At 48.1% G+C, this 21,637-nt stretch overlaps 1 protein-coding gene across 1 annotated transcript; it reads left to right on the forward strand.

Moving 5' to 3' along the window:
- Window positions 1-1,672: 1,672 nt before the first annotated feature.
- On the forward strand, window positions 1,673-19,164 carry LOC146341904 (vomeronasal type-2 receptor 26-like). Its single transcript, XM_084807744.1, has 9 exons — window positions 1,673-1,904; window positions 2,527-2,625; window positions 3,197-3,261; window positions 4,092-4,326; window positions 8,121-8,270; window positions 9,251-9,477; window positions 11,706-11,780; window positions 15,495-15,621; window positions 18,266-19,164. Exons 1-9 carry the CDS (start codon window positions 1,673-1,675, stop codon window positions 19,162-19,164), a joined length of 2,109 nt encoding a protein of 702 aa, XP_084663870.1.
- Window positions 19,165-21,637: the final 2,473 nt, after the last annotated feature.

Raw genomic sequence — 21,637 nt, forward strand, 5'->3', positions numbered from 1 at the left:
CGTGTTAAAAGTGCTTCCAAACTTTCCTGGCCTGAAAATGGGGCTGTGAAGGATGAGAGCAGTAATGGCGGCAAAATTGCTTTTGTTTATTTCGCATTCTAATTTGAAATGGCACAATTTGCACTTCCCAAAGTAATATGCAAACCCCCATGCAATTATTCTGTGGTTTTCACGCTGCAAAAAGGCATATGAATTTCCACACATACTTCTTTAAAAGGAAAAAAAAGATGATGCAGAAATAGGGCAGAATGACCCCGTGATATTGGGGGGGGGGGAAGAGGCTAATTTTATAGAAAGCAATAGACAGATTTGTCTATGTCTAGTTCAGAGGGACTTTCAGGTTAGTAATTTTCCAGGAGTCAGTTTTTATTATTAGAGTTTAAAGGTAGTTTTCCCCTAGATTTGGAACTTACTAGATGGCCAAAGGCCAGCCACTGTTCTCTCAGAATAGTCCTTTACCTGTATGGTGGGAACAGTAAGACTGACTTATTTTACATGCCTATTAATCATACGAAGTGCCCTCACCCTGCGCCCGGCTTGCCTGACCCCGGGGGTGGCTGTTGCAGGTGGCAGGGGGAAGGACGGGACAAGGGCAAAGGCCACTGGGCTTCACCCCTGGTGTCACCAAGGGGCGGGTCAAGCCGGCCGCTATTTAGGCCACGCTGCCCCGCTGCCTCCTCATTCCGGCCATTTCAGCTGGAATTTCTTGCACCCTCTTTGTCAGTGGCAGCGGCAACGCAGTGGCAGTGTCCTCCATCTCGTCCTCGACTTCTCCCAACACTCGGCGGCAGCAGCGCAGCTGCCGCACAGCAGCATTGGCATCCCCGGGACAAGGCGGCTACTCAGCGACGTGGTTTGCTCCCCTCTCCCCCCGGCACGAGCGCGAGGCTTCTCACACCTCCTTCCCTTTCCTTTAGGGTGGTCCCCACTTGGGTTGCTGCAGCATTTCAGGCCCCCCTCAGCTGATTTCAGGAGGGGGAAAGTCTCTTGTCTCGCCCCTTGCGCACTTCCCATAGCATTAGCATTGCCAGTTTTGTTTGTTTGTGTGTGTGGTGGGGGGGTCTACGTTTGGCTTCCTGGCGCTTCCGGGTAGCCATTAACAAGGGGAGGGAAGGGAAAGTGTTCCCATGCCTTGGGCTTACCTCCTCCATTTTCACCTCCGTAGGCCGTTTATCTGCGGCTGCCTGCGTGCTACTGGCTGCTCCCTGCCTTTCGTCCCAGGAGTATTTTAGTATAAAATCCCAGGGATTTTCCCGGGATTTTTTAGTGCTCTGCCGCCCCCTAGTGGCTTGTTGTGCCTTGAATCCCCTTTGCTATATAAAGAAAGAGAGGGGGGAGGAGGAAAAAAAAGAGGGGTGGTTTGAGGGGAGCTATTGTAAAGCATAAGGCATTGCCTGGAAAGTTAATAGGGTGCGATTTAATAGAAATAATAATTATAATTATAAACAAAACAAAACAAACAAACAAAAATTAATTAATTAATTAATACATAAAATAAATATATAATAATATTACCAATTAATTAATTAATTAATAAGAATTATAGAAATATAGAAATTGGAAACACTCCAAATATAGACATACATAAATTTCTTGAAGGGAAGTAGGTTTAAGCGCATTTCATCCAGGGTTCCATTCTAAAGTTGGTTAGCGCATTTCCCAACACACAACGATGCCACCCAAGAAGGGTTTGGGAGGTAAAAAAGGCAAAGGCAAAGCAGCTTGTGCCCCAGCCGAAGCCCCCTGCCCCCCAGCTAAGCGCCACTTCCGTAGGGCCGACTCTTCCTCATCCGACGATGAGGATCAAGACATGGCCCTCATTCTGGCCAGACTGAAGGCTGCTGAGTGGGACTTAGGGATCCCTGCATTAACCACCCCTGCCAGGCAGGCTCCCCGGACTTCGGGTTCAAGGGTTACTAGAGGGCAAGCCCGCAAGGATCTATTGCTATCTATTTCAGAGAGGCTGGAAGCAATCAAGGCTTCCAGGGAGGTCGTCCCTGGGCAAACAGCATCTGCACCAGCCTCAGCACCCGCATGCTCACTTTCCCTTCCAGTGTAAGGGTTGCCAGCACCCATCTCACTGGCTCCTGCAATTTTGGCCTGCAGCCAGATCCCTGACATTGCAAACAACCTTGGTTCAGGTGAGGTTCCGGTACTTGGGGGGTTAGTGCCACTGACTGGCTGGAACCAGTTCCCGCCATACGGGTGGTTCCCCTTTACGGCAGGGAAGAGTTGGCCTTTTCACACACCAGCATCCCAGGGTTCCCTCCACCAGGTGTACTGCCCCACTGCTTCAGCCCAGGTTACACACTCCTGGTGCTAAGCCATGCCGCACCGGGTGGGGCCGCTATTACGATGGGCATCCCTGCGTCTGCCCAACCCCATGGGGTCCCTGTCCCTGCTCCAAACCCTGCTGGTGGGGTTGATGGGGGGGAGCACCCGTGGCCCTTCCGGCTGCTGAGCCTCCTTTGGCCGGCGACGGGGTGGCTCCTCAACACGCCCCATCCACCATTGCTGCCTGTACAGCTGTGTGGCAAGGCCCTGTAGGCAAGAGCTCCAAGGAGCTTGGGGTGGTCAGCAAGGACCCTTATGCCCAGGTAGAGAAAAGGGCAATCCCGACCAGGGGTACGTCCACTCCCCTGGGATATCACCTATTGCCGGCAACAAAAGAGAAAATACTCCAGGGAGAATTTGTTGACATCTTCTCCCTGTTATTCTGAGAGTCCGAAACAAAGGAAGGGGAAGGGGAGAAATCTGGCGATAGGGATCAGGAGAGGGTCAGGCGTAAGAAGGTGTCACGCACTTAGGCAAATTGGCTGCCCGGTTTCTTAATCTATATGGGTGTCATTCAGCAAAAGCACCCAGAGCGTGGTTGGGTCCTCACTAAGTATTTGGATATTATATATAGGGCCTATACCAAATATGTGGGTGGAGCCTAGCTGGCCTATCACAAATCCTTTCGTATGCAGGCGGCATTTGACCCCACATTGCGCTGGGACGCCAAAGATCAGGATCTTTGGCTGCAGTTTATGACCCCTGCCAGACCGGGTTTTGGCGAGCGATCTGATAGTGGGCACATATTAGCTAAGCCAACGCCCACCTCAGCCCCTAAGGCTGGGGCGGGACAGGTGGTTCAACACTGCGCTCTTTGTTGGGAGTTTGGCTCCAAGGGTGTTTGCTTTAAAAACCCATGCAGAATTCACCATGTGTGCTCCATTTGAGGGGGACAACACGCCTTCATTGGCTGCCCAAAAGCCAAAGGTCAGTGGGGCCCAAATCTAGGGATGTTAGAGAATTCCACCACAGATCCGGGGGGGGGCGAATTCCAGTGAATTCAGCCCCGCAGAATCCATGGCGGAATGGAGCGCCCCGCCCCTCCACCCCGTGAAAGGGAGCGTACCTGGCTGTGGCTTCGGCTCCGGCAGTGGCAGTGGCAGCGGCTCCAGCTGCTCCAGCTGCTGCCAGGCTGGTGCGGACGCAAATGGCGTCCTGAGTAGGGGACGCCATTTGCATCCCTGTGGTAGCCCGTGATAGGCTACGTAAATATTTACGTAGCCTATCATGGATAAAATGGGAACACAATGGCGTAGGGGCCTGCTACGGGTTGGCCCGGCCGGTGGCTCCGCGGTCTGGCCACGGAGAAGAGCCAGCCGGGCAGGATTCCGGGGGGGAGGAATGGATCGCCTCCCCCCACCTGCGGAACCCGGCGGAGCCAGGTAAGCGGAGTTTCGTACACCCCTACTCAAATCAGGAACGGCAGGGTGGTAGGAAGTCCGGGGGCAGCCCACAATCTCCGCCAAAAGGGGCCCAGTCCAATTAAGTTGGGGCCCTTACGGCACCTTTTGAAGTGCTACCCACTCCGGGAGGATGCCCGCTACTTGGAAGAGGGATTTTCCCTGGGTTTTAGGATTCCGTTTTGGGGCCAAGACCAGGCCCAAATTTCTCGGAATCAGAAATCTATTGCAGGTTTTGAACAGCTAGTCTTAGATAAGATCAATAAGGAAAAGGCTGTGGGGTGGGTCATTGGTCCATTTGATTCCCCCCCTTTCCCCGACCTCAGGGTCTCCCCTTTGGGCATTGTGCCTAAAAAGGCCACAGGTGAATACCGGTTGATCCATAACTTGTCCTTCCCCAGGGGGGAGTCCATGAACGACGCCATTCCTGAGCACCTGTGCTCTGTTCACTACATGCCGTTTGACACAGCAGTATCCATGGTGAAGGCACTGGGCCCTGGGGCCCTCATGGGGAAATGCGACATTAAATCTGTGTTCCGCCTCATCCCAATTTTCCCCGATGACTTCGACCTTTTGGGATTCAGTTTTTCTGGTCAGTTTTACGTCAACAGGGCCCTACCCATGGGATGTTCCATGTCCTGTGCTATGTTTGAGAAGTTCAGTTCCTTTTTGGAATGGGCTTATTGATAAAACCAGGTCCCATAGCATTGTGCACTACCTTGATGACTTCCTATTTGTGGGTCCATCCGGCACCCCTCGGTGCGCTCGGCTAATGCAGGAATTTTCCACCCTTGAAAATGAGCTGGGTGTACCTTTGGTGAGGGAAAAAACTGAGGGCCCTTCCCCCACTATTAAATTTTTGGGCATAGAACTGGACTCCGTGAATCAGTTGTGTAGGCTCCCGGATGACAAATTACAGGCCGTAAAGGACAGGATACTGCACATGCTTCATTCTAAGAAAGTCACGCTGTTGGCATTGCAGGAAGTTGTTGGGCATCTTAATTTTGCCTGTCGGGTAGTTGACCCTGGCAGGGCCTTCCTTAGACGCCTTTGTAACACCATGCGGGGTCTGCACTTTCCGCACCATCGCATTCGGGTATCATCATCCATGAAAGATGATCTTTTTGTGTGGCTGCATTTCCTTAACACATTCAATGGCATTTCCTTCTGGAGGAAGGAGTTACTATGGGAAGCAGAACTACAGATACATTCCGATTCATCTGGAGCCCTAGGCTTTGGGGTTATGTTTCACTATCGATGGTGCCACACACGTTGGCCGGTTAGTGCTAGTGGTTAGTGCTAGGCATAGGAAGAGACCTTACCTTCTTAGAGCTCTTTCCGATATATGTTGCCACGCACCTGTGGGCGGCCCACCTTGCTAATTCTGTTGTGCATTTCTGGTGCGACAACCAAGCCACCATCCAGGTCATTAATTCTTTGTCATCGCACAACAATAGGGTCATGGCCTTGCTTCGGGCTTTCACTCTGCAGTGTCTCCGGTGTAATATTTTATTCCATGCAAGGCACATTCCCGGCACGGATAATGCCTTGGCTGAGGCATTGTCACGTAACCAGGTGCAGCGTTTCTGAGAAATGGCCCCCTGGGTGCATGCTATGCCGGACACCATGCCAGCCACTCTTTGGGAAGTTGGCTGGAAGAGGCAGAACAGGCCATCCTGCAGTCCTTAGCCCCTAGCACGAGAGCTGCTTACGCCAGGTCAGGTAGGGAGTTCTTTTCATTCCGGGTAGCCACACACCTCCCACAGTGCTGGCCAATACTGGTTTAGCACTTACTGCAGTTTTGCGTGGATGCCCACAGGCGGGGTCTAGCAGCCCAGACCATCGGGGGTAGGCTTGCTGCACTTGCCTTCTGGTCTAAAATGAAGGGTGTAGCAGATAACACTATGGACTTCCGGGTCCGGCGGATGCTTCAGGGTTGGTCCAGGGGCTCCCCAGTGCCTCCTGACCCTAGATGCCCTCTGTCGCCAGACATATTGCTGGGTTTGCAGGAACTGTGGCCTTCATTGTGCAAATCTTCTCATGAAGCCACTTTGTTTCATGCTGCGGCTCTTATAGCATTCTTTGGGGCATTCAGATATCAAAGTTGGTGGTGTCTGCTAGGAGCGACCTGTCGGGACGAGCCTTACAGTTTAATGACTTACAGTTTTCTCAGCAGGGGCCCTTATTCGGCTTAGGAGGTCCAAGACTGACCAGGGGGGAGGGGCATCAGCGTGTCCCTGTTTCCAACCCCCGTGCCAGACCTCTGTCTGGTCACTGCATTGAGGGACTTTGTCAAGGTTTGGGGAAATCTGCATGGCCCCCTTTTTTGCCATAGAGACTCCTCTCCTTTAACCAAATATCAATTTTGGGCAGTCACACTGCGAGCATTAAAGGCGTTGGGTTTGGGAGCTCTTTGTTTCGGCACACATTCCTTCCAGATTGGGGCTGCCTCCACCGCTGCATCTCTGGGGTTCACATCAGACAAAGTGCAGTCAGTCAGTAGGTGGCGCTCCAAGGCGTATCAGGCATATGTGAGGCTACTGCCGGGGCTTTAGCCTGTGTGGACATTTCTGTTCATTGCTTTTCTTGTTCTTCTAGATGGCTGGAGTGCGAGTGATCCAATGAAGGTGCTCATCTGAGGGCACAGTATGGTTTTTTGGGCCGGTCGGAGGGCCTCCTCCAGCTGTGGATCCCAGCTAGGGCTCAGCCGCTATGCCACCATTCAGTGTTTGGGCAGACGTGGGATGCGTTGGGAGCGCCTCCTGCCCACTTTATTCCAGCAGGGGCTGGTGAAGGTTCCCCCATAGATTCCAGTGTTGTACTTAGGGGGGAATGATGTAGGCCTGCTGAAAGGCAAGGCCCTGATTCTTCAAGCTTGGGAGGACTTGCGGCTGATTCGGCGTTGCTGGCCGGGAATCACCATTATCTGTTCCAACCTGCTGCCTAGAGGCCTGGAGGGATGGCTTGGATCCTCATGCTATGGATAGGGCCCATAAAAAGGTCAACAGAGAGATTGGGAACTTTCTAATCAAACAGGGCAACCAGACCATCATCCACTCGACATTTCTCCTGCTCGAGGGATGCTCTACAGGGCTGATGGTGTTCACCTCACCGAACTAGGCAATTATGTCTTTTTGGCCATTCTGCGAAGGGGCATTTGGGAGTGTTTACTGCACAGGTGGGGGGAGAGCGAGTAAGCAGAGGCTTGTCACCCTGCTGTGGCGGCTCTGGGTGGGCTTTCTACTGGGGGAGTGGAGAGGTGAGCATTCGTAGGCACCGTTTCAGGTGACTGGTAAGGCCTGAGGCTTCTGGCTCTGGGTTCTGTGGCCCCAGTTGGGAGATATGCCGTACCTTTGAGGCCAACCCTCCTCACCCACTCGGGTTCTGTGGCTCGACAGTGGGTGACAGTAAGGATGGACGAAAGTCACTTACCTGGTCCCGCAGCTTGCTTCGCGGTGGGGGGGAGGCGCTTTGGTTCTCCCCCCGAAGTTCATGGTGGGGGGGGAGGTGCCCCACCCCTCCCAGCTGAAATTCAGGCTGGGGGGGAGGCACCCCATCCCTCGCCGCTGAAATTCAGGCCGGGGGGAAGTGCCCCGTCTCCCCGGCCGCGAAATAAAAAAAGTAAATTAAAAAAAACGTGATAGACTACGTAACGATTTACGTAGCCTATCACGGCTAGATTTGCAAAGTCAGCCATGATAGGCTACGTAAATCTTTACGTAGCCTATCACGGGTGACTTTGGAAAAAAAAAAAAAAAAGCGTGTACACAAATGGCAGTGCCCATGGGTGCCGCCATTTGCGTTCCTTGTTTGGGCAGGGGTAGTGTACGCAAAGATTTACGTAGACTACAGTGAAAATAAGGGCAACGCAAATTGCATTGCCCTTATTTTCGCTGTAGTCTACGTAAATCTTTACGTAGATTACGCCTGCCCAAACAAGGAACACAAATGGCGGCGCCCATGGGCGCCGCCATTTGCATACGTGCTTTTTTTTTTTTTCAAAGTCACCCTTGATAGGCTACATAAAGATTTACGTAGCCTATCACGGCTGACTTTGCAAATCTAGCCGTGATAGGCTACGTAAATCGTTACGTAACCTATCACTTTTGTGGTTTTTTTTTTACTTTACTTTGTAATGGCAGCAGTGGCAGCCAGTCGGAAGACCGGCCGCCACCCCCGCCCGCACCGAAACGCCGCCGCCCCCGCCCCTGCCAAAACGCCGCCGAAACGCCGCCGGGACCCACCGCCAAGAGGGACATTCGAAGGAGGTAAGTCCCATCCCAGGGGGGGCGGGAGGCGGAGAATTTCACCACCAATTTCGGGGGGCCGAATGCGTTGGCATTTGGCCTCCCTGAGATTCATGGAGAAATTCTCCGCCATCCCCAGGTGACAGGAGAAGGTCTCCCAGCCCAGAACTGGGTATGTCTGATTGGTGGGTGAGGGTGGACGCCTCGCCCCAGACAATGAATGCCTCATTCTACACCTGTCATGTTGGTCTTGTTGGTGGTGTGCCCGCTGGTGCTTTCTTTGTGGATTGTAATCTATCAATAAATGTGGCCCTGTTTTATCCCAAGTTGATTGGTGTCATCTTGTCATTTCTCCCCCTGTCTACACTCGCAACAGCTCTGCTGAATTTCACAAAAGGACCCAAAATGGGTTCAGCATCTTGGCTAGTTCTTTTAGAGTTCTGGCTGGTTCTGACTGAAACCCAGAGGAGAAATCATCATGCCACTGAAATAGGAGCCACCAGCCTCCACTGCTACCTAGCTACCAGATGCCAATGGGTAATAAGTATGAGATGGGTGTATATTGCTTTGAAAGTGTAATGGCTGTATAAAGACTGTTACTGTAGTCTTCCCCCCTACCCCAAATCTCTCCCTAGCTCATATATGGTCCTGCTCCTGTGATGAATGATAAAACTCCTGGCCTTTCCTTCTACCAGATGGCCCCTCAGGAAGCCCTTCAGAATGCAGGGATTCTCTCTTTGCTTCTCCGTTTCAGGTGGACGTGGATTGGGGTCGTTGCTACAGATAACAACAATGGAGAACTATTTCTGCAAATTGTAATCCCACTATTTTCTAAGCATCATGTCTGTTTTGCCTTCATAGAAAGAGTCCCCAAATTAGGTTTTGTCACTGAAATGAATGGCTTGCTGCAGCAGGGGGCAGAGATACATGATAAAGTGATGGGCAGCACAGCCAACGTAGTGGTGGCCTATGCAGAATCTTATTCCATGGCATTCTTTCTATGGTTTCCATATCTATCAGAACAAGAGCACATGACAAAGAATGTGAATGCTAAAGTATGGATCACAACATCCCAGATGGAGTTCACTTCATTTGTCTTTCAAAGGAATTGGGATGCAGGAATATTCCATGGTGCTATATCTTTCAGACTCCACTCCAGTGACCTACCAGGCTTTTATCAATTTCTTGAGAGCAGAAACCCTTCCAGCACTAAAGAAGATGGTTTTATCAGGGACTTCTGGCAACAGGCCTTTGGCTGTGTATTCTCAGATAGTATTGTGGACAAAGTGGATGGGGACATCTGCACAGGGGAGGAGAGGCTAGAGAGCCTTCCTGGATCTTTTTTCGAAATGAGCATGATTGGCCACAGCTACAGCATCCAGAATGCTGTCTATGTGGTGGCCCATACTCTTCATGCCATGTCCTCATCTAGAGCCAACCGTGGTGCAATGCCGGATGAAGGAGGACCGAAGCTTCAGACTCTACAGTTCTGGCAGGTAATGGGCTAAAGATCCTCATGTGTCAGGGCATAATATTTTGGTGTTACTTCCTCCCAGACTCTTCCTGTGCTAACATTTTCATCTTCCTTTCCCCCAATGATGGACTAGTCCCTATTTTGCTCAGCCATTCTGCTTTCCTCTTTGTCATCTGGGGAAGTATGATATGACCAATGGAGACAGCTGGAATGTTATTGATTCATGTAGCATCCCCTCTTGCAATCTCTGTGTCATAGGCTGGATCTACACTTACTGCCTTTTTTCACTTCCAATGAGGTTTCACCGCCTGCCTTTCACACTACGCAGTAGCCGCCTCGAATTGGAACTGGAATTTCCCACTTCTGTGCTCCCGTTTTCAATACCCTAATATCCTGGTATTTCCCCTTAATGTGCTCTGATTTTCCGCGTTCGCTACCATATCTGATCGTAGTCCCCTCCTCTGCCTGTCCATATATGGCGGTGTTTGTATTTCCCTCCTGCCCAATCACAGCTCTCGATGGCTTCATGTCTTCTTCCAGCTACTGATCGCATAGCTTCCTCAGCAGCCCCCGTTTCCTCAGCAACAAGCAAAGGGCTGGATGTGCGTGCGCTTGTCTGATCTTGGAAGCTAAGCGGGGTCGGCCCTGGTCAGTAGTTGGATGGGAGACCGCCTGGGAATCAGGCTTCCTGCACTGAGCAGGGGGTTATTCTATCCCTTCAAATGAGATTACGTTTTACCCCCTCCTATCCCCCACTCCAGATGTGTGTGTTTTTTAATTAAGGTGTTGTCCTCGCAGAATTGGGGCTTCTCTGTGATGTTTTTTTTTTTCTAATTCAGGCATGACCTTTGAAGATTTGAAGTTGTAAAGCTTCACAACTTCGAATCTTCAAAGATCATGGCTCAATTAGAAAAAAAAATCTCAGAGAATCCCTGATTCTGCGAGGATAATGCCTTAATTAAAAAAAACAAAACAAAACATCCAGAGCGGGGGATAGGAGGGTTAAAACTTAGTCTCATTTGAAGAGATAGAACAACCCCCTGCTCAATGCAGGAAGCCTGATTCCCAGGCGATCCCCCATCCAACTACTGACCAGGGCCGACCCCGCTTAGCATCTAAGATCAGACAAGCGCGTGCAGGAAAACAGCAGGAAAACAGCACAGTGCTCGAGTGTGAACCAAGCTCTCACATTCGATGAAGCACTGCAAAGGGGAAAATGGGTGAGTGTGAATAATCATGTTTTAATGAGAAAGCGTTTCACCTAAGGATGGCGGAGAATTCCGCCATGGATTTCAGAAAGGCCGAATGCACTGGCATTCGGCCCCCAGAAATCCGTGGCAGAATGGCCTGCCAACCCCCCACCCCCCGCGGATGACCCCCGGGATAAGACTTACCTGGGGCAGATGTTCTGGACAGCGGCAGCTCCAGCAGCAGCTTTGGCAACAGTGGCGGCAGCTGGTCTTCCGACCGGCTGCCACTGCCGCCATTTGCAGTCTGGTCTTTTGTTTTTTCTTCTTTTTTTACCCAGACATGATAGGCTACATAAAGACTTGCATAGCCTATCACGTCTGGGTAAAAAAAAAGCATACGTAGATGGCAGCCGCCATTTGCATTCCTTATTTTTCGCCATTTTAGTCTACATAAATATTTATGTAGGCTAAAACGGTGAATCAAAAAGGAACACAAATAGCACCCACTACACTATTTGCATTCCCCTTTATTTTCGCCGTAATAGTCTACGTAAATATTTACGTAGCTTATCATGGCAAATTAAAAAAAAAAAACGCGTACGCAAATGGCGTACATAAATATTTACATAGACTAAAACGGCAAAAAATAAGGAATGCAAATGGCAGCCGCTGTAGCCGCCGCCATTTGCGTATATGTGTGGTGTTTTTACTTTGCCATGATAGGCTACGTAAATATTTACATAGCCTATCACAGTTAAAATACAGGGACACAAACGGCGGTGGCTACAGCAGCCGCCATTTGCGTCCCTGCTGCCCAGCAGCTGGATGTGTCTCCGCAGAATCCCCGCGGCTCCGCAGAATCCCCGCAGAGCGGACCTGGCCGGGCAGGACTCCAGGGGGAGGGACGGAGCACATAAAGGATGAGCACTTCATCCATAACATAAGTTTTTTCTGGTTTGAAAATTATTCATGACATCATCGCACTGGTGCCATTAGACATTCATCTGAAAGACCCAAATGCAGTCCTTTCTAAACTTTTGCCTTTTCTATTTCATTCTAGCTCCATCATATTCTGAAAGGTATCTCATTTAACAACAGTGCTGGGGACAAGATTTCCCTCAACCAGAATGGGGAGGTAGTAGCTGGACTGGATGTGATCAACTGGATTACTTTCCCAAACCAATCATTTTATAGGGTGAGAGTTGGTTGGATGGATCCTGAGGTTCCCCTAGATCAAGCACTCACCATTGATAAGGATGCCATAACATGGCATGGCTGGTTTAACCAGGTGGGGACCGATAGTCAGCTATTTGGAAAGAGATCCAGTTATGAATGAATGAACCTTGTTAATCTCTCCTGATGTCTAAAATTAATTCCATTGGGCAATGATAAACACTTATGAAATACTGTTTTGTGATTGAAGGAAGGATCACGTGTAAATTCATGAAACAAATAAGGATCCAAATGTTTCTGCTCTGCTTGCTGTGCCAGTGGCTTTGTTAATGGAGAAATTGCTGCAAGATATTTAAAATAAATTGTAATTATATGTCTAATGTTTTGAATATATTTATATATTTATTTATTGACCGGTTGGTTACCCACAAACACATCTTCACAGACAAGAATCAAATCTAACTAAAGGTTTAACGTAACTACCTGTGTTTATTGAAACATATTTTACATATTTTATCTTTACCAAGCTTCCTTAAATACAGTGTTTTTGGTCTAAATTCCAGGGCGGCCACTGTAACAAGCTTGTTCTGAACTGTCAACAACTTGAATGTTGAGGTTTGCCAATAAGCACACATGACTCATGACAATGTACATCCCATCATAATCTGTTTACAGGCTGTATGTTACTCGCATATCATTGCACTTTGGCTTGCACCTCTGTTTATAACAGTGTGCAGAGACTTTTGTGTGTGTTCATATTTCATTTTGCTCCAATTTGCAATTAATTCTGTTTATTTAATTATACTTTATATTTTTGATATTAAAAATAAAACTTCATAGTATATTGTTATAGGACATAGCCTAATTCTTAAAAAAAAGAAAAAGAAAGAAAAGCTATGGGCATAAATATACTCCAGACTTTGAATTATAGTGAAACCTGTTGTTATTCATGGAATCTGCATGTCAAGAGCTTTCCAATGAAGCGTGTTTCATGAGAATCAGTCAATGGGAAGGCAGTCAAAAAGGGATGACCAGCTAACTCCCAACTTTGAATTAGATAAATAAGGAAGATTTGACTTGTTTTGATTTGATTTGATTTGATTTGTACCCCATCTTTCTACCAAGAAAATTGGCACTCAAGGCAGCACAAGGCTTATGTTTAATATCCATGCATTAATAACATCTACTCAGATGTATATATAAAATGACATTTCCTGGTAATGTCTAGTTGAAGCCTCTGTGACACTTGATCTCATCACATCCAGCATTTTGCCTGTTTCAGCTGGTGAGCGAGGAAATGAGACAGGGAAATACCAGATGCAGTGATTTCATACCATGCATTTACTTCTGCTAGATATTTGTGGAGAGCCATTGGGACTTGGCAAAGAGGTAGGGGTGGTGGAGAATTTCTCCACGAATCTCCGGGAGGCCAAATGCCAATGCATTTGGCCCCCCGAAATTGGTGGGGAAATTCTCCGCCGGCCCCCCCCAGGATGGGACTTACCTCGTGCGACTGTCCCTCTCAGCGGCAGGTCCCAGCGGCGGTTCGGCGGCGGATCGGCGGGGGCGGCGGCAGCAGCCAATCTTCTGACCGGCTGCCGCCGCTGCCATTACAAAATAAAAAAGGAAAGTAAAAAAAAACCACACACACACACACGTAGGCTATGTAATGATTTACGTAACCTATCATGGCTAGATTTCCAAAGTCAGCCGTGATAGGCTACGTAAATCGTCATGTAGCCTATCACGGGTGACTTTGGGGGAAAAAAAGCGCGTACGCAAATGGCGGTGCCCATGGGGTGCCGCCATTTGCGTTCCTTAGTTTGGCATGTCTAGTCTATGTAAAGATTTACGTAGACTACGGCGAAAATAAGGGCAACGCAAATAGCGTTCCCTTATTTTCGCCATAGTCTACGTAAATCTTTATGTAGACTAGACATGCCAAACTAAGGAACGCAAATGGCGCTTACGCATACGCGCTTTTTTTTTTCAAAGTCACCTGTGATAGGCTACGTGACGATTTTCATAGCCTATCACAGCTGACTTTGGAAATCTAGCCATGATAGGCTACGTAAATCGTTACGTAGCCTATCACGGGTGTGTGGTTTGTTTGTTTTTTTATTTTACTTTTTTTTTCGCGGCCGGGGAGACGGGGCACTCCCCCCCGGCCTGAATTTTGGCGGCGAGGGATGGGGTGCCTCCCCCCCGGCCTGAATTTCGGCTGGGCGAGGCAGGGCGCCTCCCCCCCCTCGCCTGAACTTCGGGGGGAGAACCAAAGCGCCTCTCCCCCACTGCGAAGCAAGCTGCGGGACCGGGTAAGTCCCTTCCATGCTTCTCTACAAATAGGATCCCTGTCTTCCCAGCCACTCCATGTGACACAGAGAGCTCATGGGATTCACTCTTACTGCTGATCCCTATAAGAGCCAGGCTGTCACAGGCTGATTTGGAAGCCATTAGAGAGCCTTGCAATGGCTTGCTAGCATGGAGAAGCATAGCCAGACTGTCATATGTACCTCAAAATGGAGGCAGAAGGAAAGGGAAGATGGGGAATGAAAGGGTGGGAATGAACAAAGGGGCAAATAGAGAGAGTCAGTAGTAAACTGGAGGGGAGGAGGAAAGGGTGAGTGAAAAGAGGTGAATGGAGGAGGCAACAGGAGGCGTAAGGAGACTGAAGGGAGAAATAGAGAGCAAACTGGGGCAGTCACAGGAGCAGCTGCAGTTCTAAAGCAGGGATGAAGAACCTCTTCCAGCCTGAGGGTGGAATTCTATTTCCAATAAGCTCCTGGGGACAACATTGCCGTGGTGGGCAGGGCCAAAGGCAAAAGGGTGTGGCCAAAATACCATCATATTTTATCATAAGTTCTTACTTCCAGTAACTGAGCCTTAGGGAAAGTATTTCAACCTTGCGGGGAGGGCACACTCCAAAGCTTGAAAACCACCAAGTGATCAGTTAGGGAAATGGTGGGGTGGTAAAGAAGAGGTGATGTGGCTACCTGGGAAACTTTGGATGGCTGGACTGGGACCCCAGGAGGGTCAGATTTGGCCTGTGGAACCTAAGGGGACCAATAGAAATGGAGAAAGCAGGAGAGGTAGTAAAGGAGAAGATACTGGAAGCAGTTGCTGAGAGGAATGTGGTTCAAGTGCCCACCAGTAAGATTTTTTAGGGTGGTGAACAGTATGTATAGGCCTTTTTCTGTAGTGACCCCATCTGTATGGAATACTCTACCCTGGGATGTGTGCATGGCACCCTCCCTAAGTGTTTTTAGTCTTTATAAATAAGGCTTAAAGACTTCGACATCCATTCCCAGTCTATTTTAGATGAAAGCTGATCCTTCCTTTATAGACTACAGTTTTACTGTCATTTTACTGTTATTTTAAATGTTTTATGTTATTGTTTTAGTGAACTGTATTTCATATTTCATTGTTTTATGATTTTTTGTTGTAAACCTCCTTGAGGTGGCTTCACTTTGAAAGGAAGTATAGAAGTATTTTAAGTAATAAATACATATATTCAGTGTTTTAGTAAAGAAAAGTAGCATAGCAACTGCTTTCTGTTGAGCCCATTCATACATTCTGAATATGGTGTGTCTTGTTTATAATGTCCAGTAAGGCCCCAAAAGGATTCCAAGCTCATTATTCCCATTTTTATCATTCTGCTTTTTCATTTATGGATCAGTCCTGGCCTGTTTCTCAGTGTACTGAGAGTTGTGTTCCTGGTTCTCATAAGAAAGTGAAAGAGGGGGAGCCATTTTGCTGCTATGACTGCATCCCGTGTCCAGAAGGGAAGATTGCAGACCAGGAGGGTAAGAAATATCCATATACTACTGTATGGATATAAAACAGTTATAAAACAGAACAGCTGTAATGTAATCAACACAAATGTATCAAATTATCCATACATGAGGGTTACTTTTTCAATGCTTGAATTTTGTGAGGAGGGTCTGGGAGCTACAGGAACAGAAAGAATCTGATGTGTCTCTGTATTTGAGTGATCATTGGCCATTGAGAAGTGTAAATAAATTCGGCCAATAAAAATTACAATGCATTCCACATTGCCAGATGGTGGGCGGTTCTGGTGATATCTAAAGAGAGAGGACAACTTTCAGTGATGGGGGTTAGCTTCTCCTGCTTATTTAGATTGTCAAACATGACATTTTAATCAGCCATAGATTGATAGAAAAGTAATTAATAAGAAGGTTGCACCCTTCTCTTCTTGACCTAGCAGCCATCACACATCATGCAGTCTGTACTTTCCATGCATTAACTATGCCTGCCAATCAGCCAGTTTGCTAGGCAAAGCCACTAACAACCACAGCAGAATGACAGAGGTGAGAGGCCGGACCAGCCCTACAATAAGGAAGGGTGAGGCAGTTTCCTCAGGCAGCAGATGCTGGGAGGTGGTAGCAAGGTGCTGGAGAAGAGAGCTGTAGGCTTGCTCTGCATCTCCTAAGTTAGCCTGCTGCATTTGGGGGGTGGGGGTGGAGGATGTTGTCCCACTGCCAGTGTTGAAGGAAGTTTCAACTAGCAGTCCAATCTGTTTTTGTATGTGGAATGGGAGGGGGCACTATTTTGTCTCTCACCTTAAGAAGCAAAACATCTCGGGGTGGCCCTGGTGGGAGGAAATACCTCACCCACATATATTGGTCCTGGGAGGCAGAAATGAAGTCCTGGTGGTTGCAATAAACACTGAAAAACTGCAAAGTTGCTGAGTTACACATTGCTACCTCTGACATGATGATAGAGTGTTTATAAACTCAGCCACCATGCACATACATGATGCTGCCTGTGGCATCACCCCAACCTGCACCACCAATCCATGGCTCTAAAAGCTAAGGGTGGGATTTCCCCACCCCACCCCACCCCACTGCAACTTGGAAAGTGCAGACAGTTTTGCTGAGCAAGCCACCTCATCAGCCACCACAGCCCTTTCACACTGATGGAATATGAAGCAAACAGTATTGCCTCAGCTGACTTACCAAATCCTTGTTTTTAAAGCACAAGATGGTGCTTAGACCCACAAAGCTTCAAAACGTTAAGAATATATCAGGAATCCACAGAAATGAAATTTTAAAATTGACTTCTTCAATCTGCATGCAGCCCTGGGAAATCAACATGGACTAGATAACTTGTGACTCCAAAAATGTGTACATTTTAGGACTTGTGATGTATTCCATAGAACAAAAAAAAGAGGAGGGACCTCATGAAATACACAGGTTCGAGCAGTGCACACTTTTCTCATTCCCATGTGCATAAATATTAGGGATGTACAAAACCCCGCTTACCTGGCTGCGTCGGGTTCCGCAGGGGGGGGAGGCGCTCCATCCCTCCTCCCAGAATCCTCGCCAGGGGGGGAGGTGCTCTGCACCTCCCCCTGGACATCCGGCCGCTGGCTAGCAGGGACACAAATGGCGGCGGCCGTAGCCACTGCTGTTTGCATCCCTGAATTCAGCCGTGGTAGGCTACGTAAAGACTTATGTAGCCTATCATGTCTGGGTTAGAAAAAAAAAAGCATACGCAAATGGCGGCGGCTACGGCCACCGCCATTTGCGTTCCTTATTTTTGGCCATCTAAGTCTACGTAAATATTTACGTAGGCTAAGACGAAGACAAGACAGGGGAACGCAAATAGCATAGCAAATGCTATTTGCGTTCCCCCTTATTTTTGCCATCTTAGTCTACGTAAATATTTACATAGCCTAAGATGGCCAAAAATAAGGAACGCAAATGGCGGCGGCTGTAGCCGCCGCCATTTGTGTACACATTTTTGTTTTTTGTTTTTACCCAGAACTGATAGGCTACATAAGTCTTTATGTAGCCTATTACGAATGGGGGGGGGGAACAGACTGCAAATGGCAGCAGCGGCGGCAGCCGGTCGGAAGACCAGCTGCCGCCACTGCTGCCAAAGCCGCCACTGGAGCTGCCACTGTCCAGAACATCTGCCCCTGGTAAGTCTCATCCCGGGGGGGATCCACGGGGGGCAGGGGGGCAGGCCGTTCTGCCACAGAGTTCGGGGGGCCAAATGCACTGGCATTCGGCCTCACCGAGATCCGTGGCGGAATTCTCTGACATCCCTAATAAATAAGCTTTAAACAATTAGTGGATTCATGGAAAAATGCATACAATTTTAAGATGTACATAAAATGTGCAGTCTTTTTGAACTACATACAAAAATGGATCGCTGAAGAAAAAATCCACTGAAAAACTGCACTTTCCAGGCTCATCACTGAAAATTGGGGGAAGATATGGAATCAGACATGGTATGTCTGCCAATCCCTACACTAATCCAGTTAAATCACCTGTTGTGCAATATTTCACAATATTAGCACTGACAATGTTCTCTGAGTTGAAGAGATAAAGTTTATGTGTGTGAGGGGATCAATTATAGATTATTGCTGAAATTTGTGGCATGTTTGTTTGTGAGCTGAAGACCACACCTTTTCTTTTTCAGATATGAATGACTGTAACAAATGCTCAGACAAAGGCTATCCAAGCAAGGATCGGGACTTCTGTATTCCAAGAACTGTAACCTTCTTGTCTTATGAAGAACCTTTGGGGCTCAGTTTAGTCTGTTTTGCAATTTCCTTTTCTTTGACCACAGCTCTGGTGCTGGGGACATTTATGAAGCACCACAACACTCCCATAGTCATAGCCAATAATCGGAACCTCACCTACACTCTCCTTATCTCCCTCTTGCTTTGTTTCCTTTGCACATTGCTATTCATTGGCCTTCCTCGCAAGATGACATGTCTCCTTCAACAAACTGCCTTTGGCCTCATCTTCTCAGTGGCTATTTCTTGTGTATTAGCAAAAACCATCACAGTGGTTATGGCTTTCATGGCCACCAGGCCAGGATCTAGGATAAGGAAATGGGTGGGGAAAAACCTGGCCATCTCCATTGTTCTTTCTTGCTCCCTCCTCCAAGGAGGCATCTGTACTGTGTGGTTGGCAACCTCTCCCCCATTCCCAGATGTTGATATGCACTCTGTGACTGAAAAAATTGTACTTGGATGTAATGAAGGGTCTGTGATTATGTTTTATTTGGTCCTGGGGTATATGGGCTTCCTGGCGATTATCAGTTTCACTGTGGCTTTCCTTGCCAGAAAGTTACCCACTAGTTTCAATGAAGCCAAGTTCATCACATTCAGCATGTTAAGTTTTTGTAGTGTTTGGTTATTGTTTGTTCCCACCTACCTCAGCACAAATGGAAAATACATGGTAGCTGTGGAGATCTTCTCAATATTGACCTCCAGCATTGGATTGTTGGGTTGCATCTTTGCCCCCAAATGTTATATTATTTTACTGAGACCTGAACTGAACAAAAGGGAACAGCTAATGAGAAAATATTGAATAATTTAAGTGTCTGTGTCCTTTGCTACATTTCATAATATGGATGAGAATGTATGTACAGCAGAATATTTGTAAGGGTTTCCCTCTAAGCAGCTGTGATATATAAATCTTTGTCAAATATCTTCATTCTCCCTAGTTTTTTTAAAAAATGATGTGGAAAACTGAATTAATCTTTGCCTAAAGAGAAGTCATTGTGTATGTAGCCCACCTCCAATTGTCACATTTTACTCCTACTTTCCCTTTTAGCAGGTCATCATCCTGCTGAAATGTATTTTAAAAATTGAGTTTTTATTTTATTTTATTTTTACTCTCATTGTATCTTTTTATAATGAAACTTTCAGGGCAATTCTTTCAAACTCTTCCATCTATTCCATCAGGCTGGAGCTCAGGAAGAGAGGGGAACAAGGGCTATTCCATTGGCTCTGCTGAGAGATCAGCTAATGTTGGTTCCTCTTCTGCATTATCTGTCACCTAGCAATGCCACCAGTATAACCTAGGCATGGTGGAGAATTCCGCCATGGATCTCGGTGAGGCCAAATGCCAGCGCATTCGGCCCCCCAAAATCCATGGTGAAACGAAGCCCCCCACCTCTCCACCCCGCGAAATGGGCCTGGAACAGAGCCCACCTTGGTCGGCCGTTCCGGTGCTCCTTGATTGGCGGCCGCATCTGCAGCCGCCATTCGTGTCTTTGGAATGGCCGTGATAGGCTACGTAAGTATTTACGTAACCTATCACGGCAAAAAAAAAAGGAACGCAAATGGCGGCGGCTACAGCAGCCACCATTTGTGTTGCCTTTTTCACCATGATAGGCTACGTAAATATTTACGTAGCCTATCACGGCTAAAGCGGGAATGTAAATGGCGTAGGGAATGCCATTTGTGTCCCTCCTTTAGCCATGATAGGCTACATAAATATTTACGTAGCCTATCATGGGCTGGTGTAGGGACACAAATGGCGTCCCCTTCATAGGATGCCAGTTGTGTCCGCAGCAGCCCGGCAGCGGCTGGAGGCCCTGCTGTGGGTTGGCCCAGCCGGCGGCTCCGTGGCCTGGCCACGGAGCAGAGCCAGCCGGGCAGGATTCCGGGGGGGAGGAACGGATCGCCTCCCCCCCGTCAAGGATTCTGGGGGGAGGAACGGATCACCTCCCCCCACCTGCGGAACCCAGCGCAGCCAGGTAAGTGGGGTTTCGTATAGGGATGTATGAAAATCACTTACCTTTCATGGATTATGTTTATGGTGGGGGGGAGGTGTTCCGTCCCTCCCCCCGGAATCCTGGATGGGTGGGAGGCGCTCCGTTCCTCCCCCCCCCAGAATCCTGGATGGATGGCTCTGCTCCACAGGGATTCTGTGGAGCCGCCGGCCTGCTCCGCCAGCAGCCGGACATCTGTAGCTGCCGCCGTTTGCGTCCCTGCAGTCAGCCGTGATAGGCTATGTAAAAGTTTACATAGCCTATCACGTCTGACTTAAAAAAAAAACCAGCGCCTATCACATCTGACTTTTTTTTTTAAAAGTCCACTACGCTATTTGCATTCCCCTTATTTTCACCGTCTTAGTCTACATAAATCTTGATGTAGACTAAGACGTGCCAAAATAAGGAACGCAAATGGCGGTGGCCGTGGCTGCCGTCATTTGCGTACGCGCGTTGTTGGTGGTTTTTTTAAGTCAGACATGATAGGCTACATAAACATTTACATAGCCTATCACTTTTTTTAAAAAAAACCTAGCCGTGATAGGCTACATAAATCTTTACGTAGCCTATCATGTCTTTTTTTTTTAACTGGAAATGGCGGCAGCGGCAGCCGGTCGGAAGACCAGCTGCCACCGCCGCTGCCGCCCGGAAGATCCGCCCCAGGTAAGTCTCAACCCGGGGGGGGTGCAGGCTGTTCCGCCACTGATTTCGGGGGGCCGAATGCGCTGGCATTCGGCCTCCCCGAGATCCGTGGAGGAATTCTCTGACATCCCTAGATACTATAAAATAAATGTTTCCATCCCAACTGGTCATTACAACAATTGTAACTTTAAGAACTGGAGCCCAAGCTGCCTTTTCTCTTCTCTATCTCCATCCCCATCCCTTTTTCTTTCCATTCCTAGAGGGTAATTGTTGTACAAGTAATTCCCCATGAAATTCCAGGTCAGATACATCAATATTCGTAAAAGCCTAGAGAATGGTGGTTTCTTTTGACCACTGACTGCCATGAATGGTCTTCCAGTCCTTTACAAGCTGTATCTCTATAGCTTCCCTTTGCAATTCTAGCAAAGCTTAACGCAGTATTTTCTCCTTCTCCTGGGAAATCATCTGCTATACTTACTGGATTTGCTCCCACCTCTTCTTATTGTTGTTTAAATTTCTTCCCCTTAATTGGTGCAGGTTGCCAAGACAAGACATCTGCATTTAGACATTGTTTCCCTGTAGAAAGTACAATACAATAACTAATTCTGCACGTTGTTCCCACCACCATTGTTTCTCAAAACC

This window comes from Heloderma suspectum, chromosome 6 (genome assembly GCF_057233095.1).
Source record: "Heloderma suspectum isolate Gila_16-S chromosome 6, 16-S_ref, whole genome shotgun sequence".
NCBI lineage: Eukaryota > Metazoa > Chordata > Lepidosauria > Squamata > Helodermatidae > Heloderma > Heloderma suspectum.